The sequence below is a fragment of the Helianthus annuus genome, chromosome 10, assembly GCF_002127325.2.
Source record: "Helianthus annuus cultivar XRQ/B chromosome 10, HanXRQr2.0-SUNRISE, whole genome shotgun sequence".
NCBI lineage: Eukaryota > Viridiplantae > Streptophyta > Magnoliopsida > Asterales > Asteraceae > Helianthus > Helianthus annuus.
Window position 1 is genome coordinate 34,095,538 of NC_035442.2, and position 21,373 is coordinate 34,116,910.

A 21,373-nucleotide genomic window follows, 5' to 3' on the forward strand; every position below is an offset into this window, starting at 1 on the left:
CACCATCGTTAACGCCCTATAGCGCCCCATAGCCACCCCTGGACGCCAAAGGGGGGCGCTATGAGGAGGGCTCTATTGCAGTAACGCTTGTTAAAGGGGAAAGAAGGTGGGGCCCATTCTTTTCAACCAATCAAATCTCTTCTCTTAATTTTTTTGTATTTTGTTTAATAGGGGAATTTAAAGGGGATTTAAACTCATTACTAGAAAATACACATTTCATGACGTATATCGTGCGTCATAAAATGGTAATTATGACACGCAAAAGCGTGTCGTTGATTGAGGAGTCATAAGGGTGCCCGGGGCACAATCGGTGACCCCATGCGAGGACCGATTTCACCGAGCGGTGAGGTGCCGCCTGTACAGCGGTGAGCCAAAAAAGGGGGGATGATCGGTGAGGAGGCACCGAAGAGAGGGGAGGAGAGAGAAGGTGGGCCCTATTCAATCAACCAATGAAAAATTTTCTTTTTTTTTTTAATAAAAAACCAAGTCACCTAAGAGGGGAGTGCCGCCATCAAATTAGGGTGTGAGGGGAGTTTAAGAGGGGAGTTGACGTGGCACACGAGGATTGGTTATGCGTAAGAGAGGGGACTCCCCTCTTAGGGGATTGCCCCTTACACCCTAAACTTAACATAACATGCATTTGTGTGTCATGTTTTTATGACACACATTTATGACACACATTTAATGACACACATTTAATGACACACATTCATGACACACATTCATGAAGACACTCATTTTATGACATATTTTAATGACACACATTCATAACACTCATTTTATGACACTTTTTTAATGACAAACATTTATAACACATACGTATGATATTCATTTACGCATATCATGCTTTTAATTGTTTAATTTTTTTATAGAATTACTAATTTGCCCTTAATACATATATAATAACAAAAACAATAAATCTTTTTCATAAAACAAATACACACACATATATATATCAAAACAATCCATTACATAATCATTTGTCAAGTATACTACAAATATTTTAACGTTAACAAAAAAATTGTTTGTCAATACATCGTCAACACCTAAAATACGATTTGTCATTTAAAAATAGAGTTAATCGCATATGTCGACCAATCTTCGCGAATGCCATCCATATCCGCAGCCGAGTATTCCTCTACTCCTTTCCCAACCTGAGACAACAAATAAATAATAAAAATCAGAATTTAATCCTAATATATGAATTTTAGCATTTTTTTATATATAAGTACATATTTCTCTAAAATACAGAATAAAATATGCCTAAAATTACATTATCATTGTCAAATATTTCAACTCCATCATAAGGTATCTCCTTCATGAACTTCATCACATAGTAGCCGCATTCAGTACCTCCTGGCTGACGTGGACACTACAAAATTAAAAATATCAAGAAATGTGAAACCAATGCGATTTAAGTTTAAACCAAAGGGTTTCAATATTTACAATATCATTACAACCACAATTTAAATAAGGGATTAAGTGCTTACCCTAGCGTTAATCCATATGAGTTTAACCCTTATGTTGGCACCACTTCGTGAAGCATACATGACCATTGCCCTATAAAAAATCAAAATTATATCAATGTATATTCCAACTCTTTTATCATCCATTATGATTATTTGTATTACTTACGTATCAAAAATTTGCCTCAACTGCTCATTGACACTTCTAGGCCGTAAGAAATCAAGATAATAGCAAGTAGTTGTTTTCAGGTTTGGTACTGCCAACACCCAAAACCCAATGGTTTCTTCAAAATCCAAAATCCAAAATTCAATCAAAATAAATTAAGATAATAGGTCTTTATGAATACTTATTTAAAAGGAAAATCAAACCAGGGATTGTAGGGCAATAGGATGATGTAATTGCCCTTTCTTTTATACAATCGATCTGCAACCGCTCTACTTACATCCTCGATGAGTTTAGGTTTAGGTTTGCGTTGATCAACCCGCGAAATTGCAGATGGGTTCATAAAACATATTCCACGATCATGTATTTGCTCTTTCTTTATTTGCTCATACAGGAACCTACAGTTAACATACAAAACCGAATCAATAAAGTAAATTTTGTTTTACGAACGGTAATTTATACTAGATATAGGCACTTACATTATATAAGAAGTGATGACAGCACTGGTCAGCTTGGTGAATGTAATGCACTTTGAAAGTAATGCACTATCAACCAAAAGTGCACTCATCGTCAAAACTCCACTTCTTTCCATTCTAACCCTTTGATTCCTTTGTGCTCTCGTCGTGATTTTTCCTTCATTCTCTTTTGCCTTTTCCTCGACACGTTCTATTTTCCGTTTGATTTCTTTGTTGTTTTCTCTTTTTTCACCAGGTTCTTTTTCAATTAGTTTTTTTTTGTTTTCTTCAGCAGGTTCTCTTGGCCGTTTCTTTTCATTCTTACTTTCTATTTCCTTTTTGTTTTCCTCGGTAGGTTTTCTCTTTGGTTTCGCCACCACTTTTTCCTAGAAATAACTATAAACAAGTTCTTTAAATTAGACCTCATGTATAAATATAAAAAATTTCTACATAAACGATATTACCATGTCAGAGCATCGAATGACTAGATATCTAGGCCAACTTAGTATGTGTCCCATAGCTTCTTTGACCTTCTCAATATACTCCTCTTTAAGTGGAATAGGTAGTAAAGTTTCTCCTTGTAAAGCTACTTCCATCATAACTTCAATAGTTTCCTCGCCTTCATATGTATCCATCAATATTGTTTCTTTGGCAACTATATTTGAGGGAAAATCAATCGCAAGAAAACACGATGAACACAATACCAATGTCATGTTCGATAAAAAAAACACTATGCTTTAACTAAAACGTGTTATATAAAAAAGGATGAAAATTACACATTTCAACCTTATTCAAAATTCAGAGTACATAAGCATAAATAGAAAAAGAAAACGTCTAGAAAGAGACTTCGAACTAATAGCTTCATCCCACTCAGAAATGAACAGTTGATGTGTGTAAAATGCAACATATAACTTATATCAAATGAGGCATAAAACTAACCCTTTTTTAGTACTAATGTTGGAAAAAGTGTGCTTTTATCTTCCTTTTGTATTTTCAAGACCAAATGAGCTTAAATGAACAAACGGAACAAATATGCAGCAAAAACTAACATAAATACAAAGAAAAGGAATAAACGTGGCATGCCCGACCCCTCGACAGGATCTTCCCAAGCAAAAACAAGAAACAGAAGGCTGATCACGACCATGTGCCCAGCGGACACGGAGGCGTGGTCAGATGCCTGCAGAAAAGACAAAGTTGTAGAAGCTTCTATTCCTAGCACGGGGGCGTGCCTAGCTCAACACGGGCCATGGTCAACGCTAAGATTCGCAGAATCTAGCAAATCTTGATAGTAAAGATACGATTCTTCACATGGGGTCGTGCCCAGCGAACACGGGGGCGTGTGGAGCCTAATATAGACAATTGCAATTAATGAAGAAAGAGAAAGAGGGTGGCCACAGGGCCGTGTCCAGCGGACACGGGGCCGTGTTCGGACTTCTGTGCAGGCTATAAATAGGGGTGCTTGGTTCACTTCAAAGGCATCCCTTGGAAAACCACCTCTCTCCCACTTCACCACCACTCCACCACCACTACAACACCCACATCCACCACCATCATCCATCATCCACCTTTAAGTGTGTGTAGTAGTCTCGGAATCCAAGATTGATAGTAAGAGTTCTTGACAATCAAAGGCCATGTTTACCTAAGTCTCTTACATCACTTGGTGAAGACAAGCATTTAATGTAATACTTTTGATTTTTAATCTTTTCGCATTTTTTATTTGGTTTTGTATTAATCTATCTACTATACTAAAAGAATACATCTTTAGCCACATGGCATATTCTTAGTCAACCATTGTGATTATGTGGACATCCTCTTTAGCAAGAGAATTAATCTTTGGGCGGCAATCTCTTTTTCTCTATTTTCCTTCTCACGTAAGTTTCTTACCATCTCTCTCCTCAACCTTTCCTTTATATCTTATTTTGCAAATCACAAACCTAGATCTCTAAAGCAAAGATTCAAATCATCGATTGAAGGCAACACAGTAAGTTATTTTCGATCCTTTATCTAATACACTTATGTTTTTTTTCATTGATTCGTGTTTCATATTTGTTTAATCTTGATTTATATTTCACGAACCCTAATTCGCAGCGAAGCGATTCTCATGTATCTCTGATTCATCCTAATCGTTACCCTCTTGGTATGTTAAGTTTTAATCTTATAATCTTACGTTTCTACAAAACCCTAATTATGATATGTGCGATTTTTAGTCCTTCAAACTTCTACAAAACCATGCTATGAACCGAATTCCCTTGATGATTCCACTGATTGGATTCTATATACCATTTGGCTTCTAATTATTTCAGTTTTCTAAGATTTTTCTTTAATGGTAGCAAATCTCTGTTAGTTTTCAAGTTATGGTTTTTGCTCAGGTAAATGTTCTATTGGTTTTTTGGATTATTTAATAGTTTATTATTGGCTTATTTTTTTGTTATTCATATGTATATGTTATTGATTTAATTGGAATTAGGTTTATATGATATGGTTTGAAACATGTACTGTATTGTGATTTTTTAGGGTAAATTTTGGTTACATTCACCATGTGTAGATTGGATTTTAGAGTTTGTAAATTGTGAAATTGCTTGAAGATGTTGCTCTAATTACGTTTCCTAATTTTGAGGTAATTTAGCTCCAGCATGCTATTCTTATAAACCAGTTGGCATTTAGACGCACCTTTCGTCTCTTTATATATATATATATATATATATATGTGTGTGTGTGTGTGTGTGTGTGTGTGTGTGTGTGTGTGTTTGTTGTCGATAGTTTGTTTAGATAGTTTTCTAACCCATTCAGTTCAAAGCTTCGCACTATGGATGCTCGTGGTTTCTTTGATTCTAAAAAAATTTACAAACTCTTTTGTTGCTAATGTAGGCGACCTGTTTAGGCTGGGTGTCAATGAACTTGAGATGGACACAAAACATAATGAAGATTTTGCTATTATTTTGCTGCTTATAACATGTTGTCCTTTAGTTTTTTTTTTCACTTCATTCTGGTGATCGGTCTTTACAGCTACGCTACATCACATTTGCTCCAAATTCCTGGATCTAAGCCCTTGAAAAGATGCATCCACATTTGGCTTTGTTTATTCAGGTTTGAGCATTCTTCTTCATATATCATATTGTTTGATTCTAAGGAATAATGGTTTTAAAATCACTAATTGAATGGTATAAATTAAGTTTTAAGCTTTGACTAAGTCAGCGTATTTGGAACTTGATTGTGTGAGGTCGGTTAATCTTTTCTATAGGTGGTAAAATAGATTGGCTAGGCTGGTTGGTTAATGGGTCAACCAATAAACATCTTGGGATAAGATGGGCCGGTAAATGAAGGCTGAGGTAGTCGGATTTAAATGTAGGGTGCCTACATTCTTATTTTTGTTCTTATATGTTGATGAATAAGTGTTATTAGTATGATTAAACTATTCTTTGTTCTTATATTTGCTATCTACTCTTATGCGGCAAACCTAAAGGCTTTTTCAATATGCATCATGTTTTAGTTATGTGAGCATGCCTCTTATATATCTACCGGTTTTATTGTTCTATCAATAAAATATTCATTAATCAGACCATTTATTCACGCTGACTTTTCTAAAGGGCAAACAAATGCACTTCACATGTCCCAATTAAAAAATGTTCTTAAGAATGGAAAATGAATGTCAAACAAAGATCAGTAATTTGAAAAAAATAATCAATTGTTATGTTTTCCTTCATAATTGTCTCTTATTTTTTGTGCTTATTTAGGTTTTTTTTTTTTTTTTTTTGCGCTAAGTTTGGTTCGGGTTTTTTTGGGGTGGAGGTTAGATACTGAGATATGCCGAAACTGAACAGAACTATTTCCAAAACTGAAAGTTTAACTATCGGTTATTCGTTTGAATATATGTTAATTTGCGTATTTTTAATCAGTTGAGGTAAAGGTTAAAAATCATTGTTAAGGTAGTATTCACATTTTTTGTCAAATGGAGTCAAAACTGTTGCTTTGGATGAATTAGATTGATGTTTGTTTTCGTGGCAGGGTTTTTATTCTTATTTTTTACTAGCTATAAGTGATGCAAAGAACTATCTATATGCTAATTTTGATCGATTCTGTACAGGTCAAAGAATGGGCAAAGGCACATGATTGAATGATCTCAAAACTGGATCCTTTAATTCTTATTCATTATGATCGTTTAATTGTTGCAATTGAAGGGTCTAATGGTGCAAAAGTTTCATTCCTTACTCCAACACCACAGAACCTGTTGGTATGTGTTCATTAACTTTTTACTGTCAATTATGGTCTACATATAGATTAAGAATGATATGTTTCAAATCTGTAGGATTATGTTGAATTGCAACAACTACAATTATATACGCTTTGTTTTTTAGTTTCAATTTAAAATTTTCATAGACTATAGACTATTTGTTTGGATATAGTTTAAACGTTGTTATTTCCTTTGGCATATTCTAATCTTGACAAGTATTGTTGATTTGCAGGTTAGTAAAGGGGCATGGATTTTCTTTTGGTGGCGGCTAGCCCACAACCTTGGTACCGGTGAGACAACCAACCAAAAAATCATCAAATTGAACAACGAATCAAGGAATGAGCAAATGGTACCGGTTCGGAACCGGGTACTGAATTTCTCAACCCGGCTCGATTTTCGGTACCGACATTTTGCGTTTTCGGTACCGGTTTTTACCTTTAAATACTGGTACTGTACTGGATATTTTCGCTACTGGTAACGGTACCCATTTCTTAGGATTTTCGGTACCGGTTTGATACTGTTTGGGAAACCTTTGACATGTTTGACCTGATATCTTTTTAGCTTAAAAATTTAGTTTTACCCATTTGAGAATTGAGATAAAGTACATGTTTAAGTTTATGTTATTGATGATGTTATCTATTCAGTAGTTGACCCATTATTTTTTAGCTAAAACTTTTAATTTGACCCATTTCAGAATTGAGATAACGCGCCTGTTTAGGTTGAATACGTGTTATTCAGAATGTGTTTTAGTGAGAACTAATACTTTACCACTTAACTATGTATAATTTCTACACAAAGTTTTTTCTTATTGTGTTTGTTTTTAGCATAACATAAAGTTAAGGCCTTGGTGTTGTGTGTTTGTTTTGCTATGTTCAGGAAGACGGACAAGTATCATTGATCCACGATGGCTGCCCAAATCAGCTGCTGCTCAACTTTGTATTATGCTATAACCCGAACGGAGATTACTAAATGCAAGTAAGGTATAGTATATCGACCCTGTGATACTTAGTACACTTACAAACGTTCATAGTCTAAAATTATAAGAAATTCACTTGAAGAAATATAGTGGTAGCCTATGTACTTTTTATTATCTTTTTGTAAACATAGACAAGTAAACTAATGTATCAAGGTTATAAAGCTTTTCAAATTATGACAATTGTATGTTGAATTATATGTTGCTTTATCAAGGGCAAAAACATGAGATGGAGTCAAAATACTAATAATTGACAACGGAAAACCTACAGATAAAACAACTAATGTGATTTATATAGAGATTTTCAACGAATCGTGATCGTTGCATATTCATGTATTTCAATTTGTCGTTGTAATCTAATATATTCGTTTGTGTTTTAACGTGTATAAAATAATAATATTTAATGTCGGCGGTATTAATGAAGAAATTTTCTTTTATCAACCCGCGAAATTTGCGGGTTCTTAAACTAGTGACTTTAATAACTAGTTTCTTATATTGAAGGTGAAACTTTCTTATCATTTGTCCGTGGTGTCTTGGCGTTATTTTACTGTTTATATAAAATAAAAGATTTTCACCATTCATATCTCTACGGTCTATATAGAGATATTTTGGCTACCTGGTCGGGGGTTAAGGGATTGGTTTGGTAAGTTCTTGCCTTGTTCAGTGTATAGATCCTGCAAGGACCTGGGTAAAGCTTACCAGGACCTCCTTCAATACCCACTTGTATTGGATGGCGGGGGTGCGAATGGCTTGATCCCCTCATATGTAAACTACTATTAATACATTAACCCGGCTACTTGGGATTGTATCCCTGCTGACTCAAACCACTTAGCCGAGGGTAACGTCGCCTTCAAAAGAGGGGCCTACCACTTACGCATTAATAACTTAATTAATTATCTTCCAATATTCCGACCCTTTGGGATTGTATCCTTGCTGACTCAAACCACTGGGTTGTGGGTAACGTCGCCTTCAAAAGAGGGGCCTACTACTATAACTAAGATAATCTCTTAAAAAGTGCAAAAGTGCGGAAATCATCAAATGTTACATTAAAGGCGAGTCAGATCGAAGTGATTCATCTTGTCTATCTGTTTTAATTTATTTTTATTTTCAGCATTTTAGTTTTTATTTTCATGTTTAAAACCTTTTCTAAAATTTTGATTTGATTAGACGTTGAGAATAAACCGGTACTAAAAGCTCTTGTGTCCTTGGACGACCTCGGTATCTTACCAATGCTATACTACGCTCACGATGGGTGCACTTGCTCATATGTGTGTTTAGTGTTAATAGAATATCGTGTTTTATAAATTTAAAAGTTGACTAATGTGTTAAAAAGAGCTTAAAATATCAATAAAAATATATAACGCTACACACGCATCAACAGTCCAGGTTGCCCTTTCTTGCAAGAAAAAAACCCATCGACTCAAGCTCCTCTAGTAGCTTTCAGTCAACATCAGGGACACACAATTCTACAACAGACAAAAAAAAGACAAAGACGTTAGGAGGGTCGGTATGATGTCGGTGAGTGTGATCGGGGAGTTTGTTTGCCGCTGGGTGAATGATCCCCGGCCTCTTTTCGGTGAGTGGGAACTGCTTTCTTCGGTGTATACAAACCGATGCGGGAAGAGAAGGGAAGGAGGAGGGAGGGGGGTTTAGTGGTGGGTCCCAACCAGTGTTGTAGAAATCGGCCTAGGCGGCCGATTAATCGGCGCTTAGGCGGTAGGCGGCCACTTACTGCCTAATTTTGAGCTAGTCGGTCAATTAATCGGCCATGGTCAAAGTAGGTCAAAGTCGGTCAAAAATCGGATTAATCGGACTATATTAATCGGTCAAAATCGATCCTAGGCGGTCAAAATTGGTCAAAATCGATCAAAATCGGTCAAAATCGAACCATACTATCTGAAACTTGAAGTATTTATGTGAATTTTGAAGTATTATTTTTATATTATTGGGTATATATATATATATATAATTTTGAAAAAATACATATAAAAAATCCCATTCCGATTAATCCCGATTAATCCTGATTAATCCCTAGGCGGTACCTCACCGCCCGACTAGCGCCTAGCGCCTTCTACAACATTGGTCCCAACCGCTTTCAATCAATCACAATTTTTTTTAATTATTTACCACTCTCCATGTGTTTGAATCATTGCCAGTGATTGAGTGCAAAATGAGGAATGGAACGGGGACTTGACATGACATGATATCATTGGGTAGAGAATGACTCAAACACCCTAAAGTGATTGAATGATACCCTCCACCCTTAAACTAAACACTCTTAATGCCGAAAACAATAATTAAAAAAAAAAAAAAAGGAAACACCACAATCTGCTCATCCAATACAAAGAGCATCATTTTGCATGCTTATTACTAATAGTGGTGCAAGAGTTTGTCTAAATCAAGCTCAAAAACTCATGCACAGTAAGGATAGAGCTGCCTCACTACATAACAAAATCTAAGCAATATCCTTCTGTTTTAACACTGGGTTAACCGGAAGTTTTAATAAATTTAAGCAATTACATTATATAAGAACTAGGTTAAAACCCCGTGTATTACACGGGGTTGCATAAATATAATTTTATATGATAAATAATAAAAAGATATATCTTAAAAAACTCGTATACTACACGTGTTGAAAAAATATAATGTCGTATGTTAATAAAATTAGTCATCAAGATTTATCTTTTAAAAAGAGTAAACCTTTATTTTGCTACTTTTGGTTTGGTCGTTTTAACGGTTTTGCCACAATCATTTAAAAATAGTCATTTTCCTCCAATAGTTTGCTATGTTTTTTTCATTTAGCTCCCTGACATTAACTCCATCTAAAATGTTTGTTAGTGGGATGAGTAGTTAAGTAACTTCAAATATAAAACTAAGGGTATTTTAGTAAAATTACAAATAAAGATAAATCAACTTATATTTTAAAATAAAAAATAGGAAAACTGAAGTTTTCCAAATCTTAAAAGATAAGTCACGATTTCCATTAATAACTTAATTCGAAATAGTTTGCATAAATATAATTTTATATAATAAATAATAAAAAGATATATCTTAAAAAGCTCGTATACTGCACGTGTTGAAAAAATATAATGTCATATGTTAATAAAATTAGTCATCAAGATTTATCTTTTAAAAAGAGTAAACTTTTATTTTGCTCCATTCGGTTTGGTCGTTTTAACGGTTTTGCTACAATCATTTAAAAATAGTCATTTTCCTCCTATAGTTTGCTATGTTTTTTTTCATTTAGCTCCCTGACATTACCTCCATCTAAAATGTTTATTAGCGGGATGAGTATTTAAGTAACTTCAAATATAAAACTAAGGGTATTTTAGTAAAATTACAAATAAAGATAAATCAACTTATATTTTAAAATAAAAAATAAGAAAACTGAAGTTTTTCAAATCTTAAAAGATAAGTCACGATTTCAATTAATAACTTAATTTAAAATAGTGAAAGATAAAATTGATATTTTAAAATTAAATAAATACATATATTACTTTTATTTTAAATTAAATAAATACATAAGATAAATCAACTTATATTTTAAAATAAAAAATAAGAAAACTGAAGTTTTCCAAATCTTAAAAGATAAGTTACGATTTCAATTAATAACTTAATTCGAAATAGTGAAAGATAAAACTGATATTTTAAAATTAAATAAATACATATGTAACTTTTATTTTAAATTAAATAAATATATATATTAAATAATGGGTTTAGGCGAGGACTCACCATATAATGACATGTGTCCTCAATTGAGTTTCTTTTATTATATAGTATAGATAGATTAAGTAAATAATCAACTACATTATAAATTTAAGCAATTACATTATAAATTTAACAGTTGGCCTTTCAAAAAAAATCTAAGCAATTAAGTAATCAACTACCTCTTAATTTTAATTCAGAATACAACCAACAACAAAAAAGATGCAAACAAGGGTTCGATTATTTACCTCAACTACAAATTCGTTAAGAGTTCAGATTCGTACAGTTGTTAATCGTTACCGGCTGCGCTACAAGAAGTCTTCACAGTCAAATGGAGGCGTTCCAAGCGTAGTATATTCCCGTGTTGATTCACAATAACAATGCTCCGGAGCAGGTACACTCTTGAGTTTGTCCGGGAATCAGGAGAAACACAGAGGGAGGAGGCAAAATCTGTTTGTGAAGGAGGGTTTTACAGGATATGAATCCGACTGATTCTTATAATCGAGTAGATATCCATAATGGAGCAGTAGCAACGGTTCTTCCTTTTGTGGCATACGACATGGAGATCTAACATCTCAGTTGAAGCAGCAGGGAAGTTTGAGATCGACAGGAAGGATGTGTACTTTGAATTTTCAATTTAGGTTTTGAAAAAAGAGGGGGGATTTGGATTTTTGAGGAAGAGGGGAAAAATGAGCGGGGAACTTAAATGACTTTAATTGATTAAATTTTAGGAAGGAACTTTTTTTTTTTTGGAAAGGTGTGAATTATTTGCGAATGTTATGAGGTTTAGTATACGTTGTCTTAATCGGGTCCGTGCTAGAGAGTCCCCTCGCATAATAGATCCCCAATTTAAACCACTCCATGAGAAACCCCTATCACCCAGACTCAATGAGAAACCCCTATCACCCGTGGCCACCATTAGAGCACTAGTGATGGTTAAATTTTAGGAGGAACTAGGGATGGCAATCAAACCTGAATTTGGTGGGTAAATCCGAAACTCAAAATATTTGGGACGGATTTAGGGTCGGTTAATCGGGTTTGGGAATAGTTTTTATTTTTATTCGCGAGTTTGGGATTTAGTGATATACCTGTTTACCCAACCCAGTAATATCTTAATTAATCATGAATGACCTTAAATAACCATCAACAACCAAAACTGGCTATCAGTGACTCTAAGGCTAAAGGGTTTGGGGGGCATGAGTTGATCATCAATTGTCACGTAGGACTATTAATGGATTGTTACACCACCATCTTGCCTCATTCACTGTGGTTCTCATGGATTAAAGCATGGGTCTCCTTTCCTTTTTTCAATATTTCATTTTTCTTTTCACAAAAATAAATTAAAATAAAAGAATAGTGGTTTGTGTCATGATCACACCCTTAGAGTAATGGTTTTGGACGATAGATTAGAAGTGGGTGGCATGACGCTGATGTGAAGGGTCATTGTGACCATGAGAGTCATAACCAGACCCTATAACCTAATTGATAATGATGACCATAATTAACCATCACGAACCTAATTAACATTGATGACTCTAACTAGTACAATGAATCTAATTGAATATTAGTGATCATAATTGATCTAATTTAACCTTATTTTACCATTAGTGTCAAATATATTCTAATGAAATGGTAGAACATGTATTAATTATTAAAGAATAATACATATTATTTTTACCTTTTATCCATTTGTTAAATTTTTTTTTGCTACTTTTTATTCATTTGTTTATTTTTTTTGGTACCTTTTATCCATTTGTTTTTTTTTTCGAAGTATTGCATTAATTAAAATGGGATTAGAGATCAACAAAACGGTTTTTTTGTTACCTTTTATCCATTTGTTTGTTTTATAAATTTATTAAATTTTGTACAACCATGACATTTTTTCTTGACACGTTTTTAAATGTCACAAAATAAGCGTGTGTTATTATCCGTGTGTCAAGATATATCTTGTTTTTTATTACGCTAAAAGGATGACATACAAAAAAGTGTGTCATAAATATATTGAATTTTGTAAAACCATGACATTTTTTTCTTGACAGTCACTTTCGAATGTTATAAAATGAGCGTGTGTCATTGTTTTCGTGTCAAGATGATTCTTGTTTTGTTTATGACGCTAAAAACATGACACACAAAAAATGAATGTCATGGATTTATTAAATTTTGTAAACCATGACATTTTTTTCTTGACATACGCTTTTGAATGTCATAAACTATGTGCGTGTTATTGTTCGCGTATCAAGAAGAGTGTATTTTCTAGCAGTGACTATGTGACATGACATTGATGTGGTGTGCTAAAACTATAATAATAATAATAATAATAATAATAATAATAATAATAATAATAATAATAATAATAATAATAATAATAATAATAATAATAATAATATATTTCTTTCCATTTCTTGAAGGAATGAAAAAACCACCCCCTTACCAATGAATGAAAATTGTTATATTTAAAAAGAGTTACACTCCTCCTTTGGAATGCTTCATTCCATTACTACATGATAACTAAAAATACATTTTTTTTTTCATTCCATCAAAATAATTCATTCCATTCCATCTTTTATTCCTTTATACCAAAGTTAACCCGAGAGTAAATGAGAATTTTAGAAAAAGGTAAATGTGCAATTGCTAAAATCGGCTTTGTGTAAGATTTTCAACTCATAATATATTTAGTAAAAATGGTCTTTTATAAACGGTAATATGTATTAGACTTGTTATTAATAACAACTGTCGCATATCTTATCATTTTATGGATTAAATGATATAAAAAACATTTGATAATAGGTGTCCTAATTTTTTCATAGAGGTCATCGTTCAAAATCCGATTGTTAGCATCAAAAGATCTCTAGGGTCAGTTGAAAGAAGTACTATTAGAATGAAAAAAATTATGGTGTCCCGACCTCACACGTTAGATACTAGGTTTGTCCTTAAGTTGAGTCACGTGCAAGACACATGAGAGAAATTTAGTATTTTTAAACTTTGAACAAAAAAAAATATTAGAAGAATTCCAACCCCTACCACACTCATTTGCATCTTCTTTGTGAGAAAAAAACAATAGATTTGTCGTTGTCCCTCTTGTCACCGCCGCTATTGCCTTAGATATGTCGTCTTTTTTGTAAATAGATCCAACGACATATGGACGTCCGATTTCCTCTTGCTCTAACTATAGGGGAGTAAAGTGATGCGAGCTAAAAATAGGTCTTTGTGGAGATTGTAGGGGTACAAGTCACAATGTTCGCGAATAGAAAAAGATTCTCCAAAGAAGAGAGTGGCCGCTGGCCTTTATTGGGGGGGGGGGGGGGGTTAACAAAGGAAAGTGTCGCCTTTCGCCAGAAGAGGGATTTAGGGATGGCATTATATTTTCTTGTTTATCTAATAAAGAAGTAAAATAATCGTTTAAGAAATAGTTAATAAGTAAAAACCGAACCCTTTCACTCTAGATATTAAATGTGTTATGACTGAACATAGATAATGTGTACGGTAATCTGTTTACACTTTACAAAGTTAACCAACAACGAAGTTTCCCTCTTCTTAGAGTAAACTGCCATTTTGGTCCCTGTGGTTTGGCCCGTTTTGCCACTTTAGTCCAAATCTCAAACTTATTACATCTGGTCCCTGTGGTTTGCATTTTGTTGCTATTTTAGTCCAAAATCCAAAAACCCCCTTTTTTGACTGTTGAAAGCTGCCTAATTTGTTCGTTAGTGCAGGGGCATTTTGGTCATTTTTTAAATGTTTAGTTTTTTTTAATTAATAAAACCCAAATAAACCATCATCATCATCCCTAACATAATCAGACCTCTCTCTCTTCTCTCTCTCTATAGCACCACCACCACCGCCACCTCCTCCCTCTCTCTCTCCTCTCTCTCTATAGCACCACCACCACCGCCACCTCCTCAGCATTCGATGACAGGTGTATCAAAAGTCAAAAATTTTGTAAATTGTCTGAAATGATTGAAACTTGTATCAAAAATCAGTTCGAAAACTCAAACAACATACCAAAACTCATTCAATTGTTCGAAGTCAGGATCAATGTCACCGAAATTTGTCCGATGTCGATCACTTGTGAATTGCAGCTGATACTGCAGATTGTTATTTCGAACAATCAACAACAACAAATTCAGATCTAAACTACTAACCAATGTTGAACATGGACTCAGAATTAAGATCTATAATCGATTCAATCAAGTCAGATTCAGATCAGAATTCACATGAAACACTAATGATTTGAATCTTTCTTTTTAGAATAACAATATAGATCAACAACTTCAACTATTCAGACACAAATCTGAACGTTTGAAGATTATACAGATCTAAAACTCAATCTCAGATTCAAATCAATCCCTCTACAAATCCTATTTTTATTGTAAATCGTAACAACAACCTAAACAGATTTGATTAAAAACTAACAAAAATCTGTTCATCAGTATTGGGGAAACTTCGAACCTCCTTCATCAGCATCAATCAATCAGCCGTACACCCTCCACCACCGTCTCCCCACCACCACCACCCTCCACCACCGTACACCCTCACAACCACCGCTTGCTCTTGCTCCAACCCATATTTAAACTGCCATTGCTGAATCATTCAAAAACCCCATCAGAGAGAACGAGAGAAGAATACCTGACGGAGACGATGAATGACGGCGGTGAAGTGTTTCAGAGGTGTGCGGCGAGGGTTGGTGGTGTGTGGTGGTTCCCGAATGGTGATAGTGGCGAACGATGGGTGAAGGGGTGACGAGTGAGGTGAGCGACAGTGGTTCAGCTAGAGAGAGGATTGTGTTTGGTGATGGAGAACGGCGAAGCTGATGCTGGTTTTGTGATGGTGGTGAGAAGGGGGAGGAGGTGGCGGTGGTGGTGGTGCTAGAGAGAGGGAAGAGAGAGAGAGAGGGAGGAGGTGGCAGTGGTGTGGTGCTATAGAGAGAGAGAGAAGAGAGAGTGAGTTGATCTGGGGAAGATGATGATGATTTGGGGAGGATGAAAATGTTATGATGATGATGATTTATAAATGATAAGCAAAATGACTAAAATGCCCCTGAACTAAAAGACAAAATAAAAGGTTGTAACAGTAAAAAAATGGGGTTTTTGGATTTTGAACTAAAATGGCAACAAAATGCAAACCACAGAGACATAGATATAATAAGTTTGAAATTTGGACTAAAGTGGCAAAACTGATCAAACCACAGGAACCAAAATGGTAGTTTACTCTCTAAGATATAAACAAACTAGGAATAGGAATACTTTTAAATCTATTTCTTATCACATGTGTTATTATTCTTTTATTAATATTAATTTTAAAAATCAGTATATTTTTGTTTACATCTCCAAAATATTTTAATGGACAGTCTTGTCCCTTAACAGTAAGCGTTTGTATAAGCATATGTAAAAGCAACAAAGGGTTAATGTAGTCATTTTACTCATGCATGCGTCATATGACAAAACCTGCTTACGTCACTTAAGTTTTTCTAGAATTTCTTTACCACTTGCCTGCTTAAAAAACTAATGTTTTATTAATTGTTAATTAGTAATTATATAAAATATACATTATCTTTGTGCTATATTTATTGATAGGGGTGTTCTCTTGAGATTATACCAAATATCGCATGGAGTCATTCCTCTCTTGGCCGGAAAGCTTACCAAGCAGGCGAACCAAAGCCCTTCAAGAGCTTAGAAATGGAAAAGTATTTGTGGATAAGCTTCAAGAAATGCTCGGTCGACCGGAAAAGATTGAATTTGATCTCCAATCCGATAACGGTGTGGTGGTGCAGATGATGGGGATGTTTGATAACGCCCTTTCGGTCTATCACTCTTCTAACCTCAACCGGAATCCTCATAATCCAACTAATAATGTAAGATCTCCACGCAGTTGGGATGATCAAAAGGCAAAAGATTACGGTAAAAGCAATAGGATTGTGACACCCGTGAAAACAAAAAGAGGATGTTACAATAGAAGGTATTCTTCATATAAAATTGAATTTAACTTATCATTAATCCATCATACTCTCCTTATAATATGTGTGTATATGATGTGAGGTTGATAAGATTTGATGAAATTTTAGTTACATATCAGATTGTCTTCTCATAACTCATCTTTATCAAATTCAACAATCACCAACCATTTGATATATACATGTAAATGACAAAAAATCATGTGTGTTTCATGTTGCTAATAAATACTTTGTTTGGGCATATGTAGAAAAAGCGCTTCAACGATTGTAAAGATGACCTCTACTTTAATTGATGACGGATATGCTTGGAGAAAGTACGGTCAAAAAACGATTCTCAACTCAAAACACCAAAGGTACTATTTACGGATTCGACTTAATTTTTTTAGCGAATCTTGTTGTATTAATTGATTTTTTTCCTATTTAAAATCTAACAAAGGTTGCAATCTTTTTTTCATTTCATAAAGTTTAGCTATTACTGATAAGAAATATGTTTTGATGTAATATGCAGGAACTATTACAGGTGTAGTCACAAATTTGAACAAGGGTGTCAAGCAACCAAGCAAGTTCAAAAAACTGATAGCAAGCCATCAAATTACAAGATAACATACTACGGACTTCATACTTGCAACAATTTACAAAGAGCTCCTCAAATATATATGGAAGATCTAGATCTCAATGATAATTCGTTCCTTATTAGTTTTGGCACAAATACTCCTATGGAGAACAATAAAGTTGGCACTTGTTTTCCCCCGGTGAAACATACACCTAAACCTAAAGAGAATCGTCCTTCTTTAGGTTCTTTGAAACATGAACAGGTTTCGTCATTTAATTATCATACTCCATACGATCCGATCATTGAACTCTCACAAGTTCCATCAGAACCTATGTCTGTGATATCATATGCGTTAGATTGTGAGGACATGGTATCATCAGGGGCATTTTCGTCTCCATGTAGTACACATGGCTATGAGATAGACGACATAAGTGAAAACCATGAGTATGGTGATTTTCTCTTTGACAGCTTGTGGTAAGTAGATCATGTAACATCTTCAACATACAAGTGACACAGAATGTACTATTCTTTTATGAAATATATTTATAATAAATTATTTACTTTAGTATTTTATTTATTTATTTCGTCATCACTAAAATGAGTACAAGGGTGGTTATGCCGATTCCTTGGTCGATTGTCAAAAGGCATGCCCTTTCCGAAATGAGATTATTTAATCAAGCTGGCGGCTGATTTGTCTTTTAGTATCATTAATAATATGTAATCAGACTAGTTTGATAATTCTTTTCCTATGTAAATTTAATTAATAATATATATATGTCTTTTTCATTACATATATGTTGTATATAAATAGTATATATAAGTGTATTATTACGCCGTGGAGAGTTCAAATGAGAACAATTTTTTTGTAAGAAGAAAAAAGAAGAAATTTCAAACAATAAGAATGTTTTATTTTACTTTATTTAATATAAGTATTTAATGTTATAATAAGGGTACATTGGTAAATCTACATAGGACATTAATGTGTAGTCTTCCTCTTTAATAGCTAACTACATTAATTTTTTGTAACTTATCTCCAAATATATATTTTTTTTAAAAGAAATAAAATAAAATAAAATAATTTAAAACGTAGGATAAATTACGAGTAGTGTAAGATAAATTACGGATTGTGTAGGATAAATTTCAACGTGTAGGATGAATTTCGAAATACGTAGGATAACATTTGATGTGTGTAGGCAAAAAAAAGTTAGTGTGGAGGATAATAGTCTTTATGACTAATTAATTAGTCAAAAATGATAATAAATGAGATAAGTGAAAAAACTATTTAATGTTTTACAAAATTACCTTTTGTTTTTTTTCTTCTCAATTAAATTTTCTTTTCAAATGAACCTCCCCCTTATTACGCCTTATTGTTTATATACAATTAACTTATAAATGTTTATCTCGGCGTTAATTACAATAAATACATTATTATACATATGGTGTAAATAACTGACCGTAATTAAATTGGGTTGTAACATCCTGATTTTCATCATACTTAATATCTCTATAAACTTTAATAAAATAATAGTTATTAAATAGTGATTGTAATGAATAAAAGTGTCATTAGATCATGTAAATAAATAATGGAAGGGTACTTCTATCAACAATCAGTGTTGGTGTTAAACTAGTTTAAATTCAAAAGTAGAGTTACTTTGTATAATTATCTATTCATCTATTCAACTTATTTTGTGTGTTCTTGCCAGCATCTTGCTGGGCTTTCTTTTGTCATTTTTATTTAATTTTTGTTGGCAATTATAAAAATTATCTTTTCAACTGTTCCATGGATTTGGCGCTATATATTAACTTGGTGGAAGTAAAGTTTGGCGCTAGCGACTTGCTAGATTTTGAATAAATTTTTTTGTTGGTCGTTCAAAAAAAACTATTCTATGGGTTTCTACCATCCCCGATACGAAAAAAAAAAAGTCTCTTGGGTACATACATAGACGTGTACACGATAAACACAAGATTGGGAATTAACAAGAACGGAAGAGGCGAAGAGTTGAACGCAAGGAATATTTTTTCCGAGTTCGTTCGTAGAGTTTGGCTCCACGATTGTGGTCTCAGTTAGTTCAGGGCTAGTCTCGATTTGTTGATGTCATGATAAACATAGGTTTCTCTGCTAGTTGATTGTTGAGTGTGTTTTTTTTTTTTTCTTTCCAGCGAAATGGAACTGATTCATTAAAACAAAAGCCCTTAGAGAGAAGCTAAGAGCACAGACATGTGTTACAACCAGAATACACCAAGTTTGGTTTCGTTTATAAAGTCTATCGGAACCCTAGATTTTGGTTATAGAATAAGTATACCACAATTAGATGTCCTGATGGTGAAAATATCAACAATAATTCAGATATAGATGATTACATGAAACCGAGCTGGGCGTTTTAACTGAAGATTCCACATTTTTGTATTTCCGGCACATTTATTTTCAGGCGACTTTTTCCGGTGTTTTTAAATTTCCCGGCGACATTAAATCTTGAACGTGACTTCAAGTTGACGGCGTATTTACGGTAAATACGTCGGACAACCAACGTTTTCTTGGGTCGTTATTCTGGCGAATTTGTTCCGGCCAAAGTTTTTATTTCAAAGAAAAGAGTAGAATCAGAATTATTTTTATTCTATTTTGGTATTTTTAATCAATATAGACGGATTAGGGTTCCGTCAATATTTTCAGGCGCCGCTACCTATTCGGTTAACTAATTCGAACTCCGCCTAACACCACCACACAAGCAACATCGTTCTCACACCGAATCTTGAAACCCTAAACGCAGTGAATTATCTTCAAAGATTTTTCTTTGCGTTCAAGTTTCGATTTTCATGTCCGATTAGATCACAGCTGGTATGGGTTTTATGTAAATTTCGATTTTTTTCCCCAGCTGGTATGGATTTTCATGTCCGATTAGATCACTTAAAAGTCTCCATATCCTTCTTTTGTGTTCTTCTCTTTCAAACCCAAATTTCCTTTTTCAGTTTCAGTTTCTGCAACCCATCATTTGATCCAAACCCTAATATTCAAATCCACAAATTCAACTTCAAATCCCTCCTTTGAATAAGGATTCATTTTTTATTTTTGGGAAAAAATTAAAGGTTAAGGGTTAACTCGTTTCCCAACTCCCTTCGGCTAGCTTACTCTTTCGCGTATCCCTCCTTTTCGCACCTCTCCCTACCAACCATGGCCTAAAGCGTGAGGTTCTAACCCCGTAAGGGGGGCGGGCAACTCGTGGTTGCTCCCCCTCCTTCCTCCCTGGCAGGGAGTTTTAGTATTTAGCGCATCCCCCCTACTTCACTCGAGTTGGGTTATTGTTCTTAGGTGTATGATGAAAGGTGTTGTGCAGGGGGGAGGGCCTGAGGGTGTTAGGCCTTGCCCCTTCAGGAATTTCCACTCTTGCAAAGATGGTTTTGTAGGGTCCAAAGGATACGCAAGACTGCTCTCTCACTTCCAACGAGACCACCTCAAGTCAGATAACAGGAAAGATACGTTACGGGATGCGATTGCTAAGGATCCCGACTTATATGAGGACGTGGGAGAAACTTTGAAAACGCTTAACAACTGGCTGTGCGGGGAGTGCATGATTGTGCATGCTCTTAGCCGGGGGTGTCATCATGTTGATGACCTTGTCAAATTCGTCCCTAGCTCGAGGGGGACCGAGGACTTTATTGTGGGGATTCCCAAACCACAAGTTTCGGGAGGGGGGGGCTTCAGGGGAAGGCATTGCCTCTGTCGGTGTGGATGGCTCCCTTTTGGAGCGGGTTTTTTCTCTTCCCATCACGACAGTCAAGAGCATTCCTCCTAGTTGTCGAATGGCGTTCGCGCAAGCCTTAACATCAGCTATGCGGAAGGTGATTGCTACCCCTGGGTCGGTTGAATATTGGGTTAAGCTAC

At 34.5% G+C, this 21,373-nt stretch overlaps 1 protein-coding gene and 1 long non-coding RNA gene across 3 annotated transcripts; one reads left to right on the forward strand and one right to left on the reverse strand.

Annotated features, from left to right (window-relative positions):
• Positions 1-947: 947 nt before the first annotated feature.
• Positions 948-11,650, reverse strand: LOC110881113. 2 transcript variants are annotated; one of them, XR_002559594.2, is made up of 8 exons: positions 11,242-11,650; positions 2,549-2,739; positions 2,109-2,480; positions 1,836-2,027; positions 1,636-1,750; positions 1,491-1,560; positions 1,274-1,372; positions 948-1,154 (listed from the first exon to the last, which is right to left on the reverse strand). It is a non-coding gene; the product is annotated as an uncharacterized LOC110881113 (long non-coding RNA). The 2 variants fall into 2 exon arrangements; XR_002559593.2 differs by having other exon boundaries at positions 1,636-2,027.
• A 4,921-nt stretch (positions 11,651-16,571) lies between these two features.
• On the forward strand, positions 16,572-18,053 carry LOC110881115 (probable WRKY transcription factor 70). The gene is made up of 3 exons (XM_022129480.2): positions 16,572-16,945; positions 17,189-17,293; positions 17,449-18,053. Exons 1-3 carry the CDS (start codon positions 16,596-16,598, stop codon positions 17,969-17,971), a joined length of 978 nt encoding a protein of 325 aa, XP_021985172.1. The 5' UTR covers positions 16,572-16,595; the 3' UTR covers positions 17,972-18,053.
• The last annotated feature ends 3,320 nt before the right edge of the window (positions 18,054-21,373 follow it).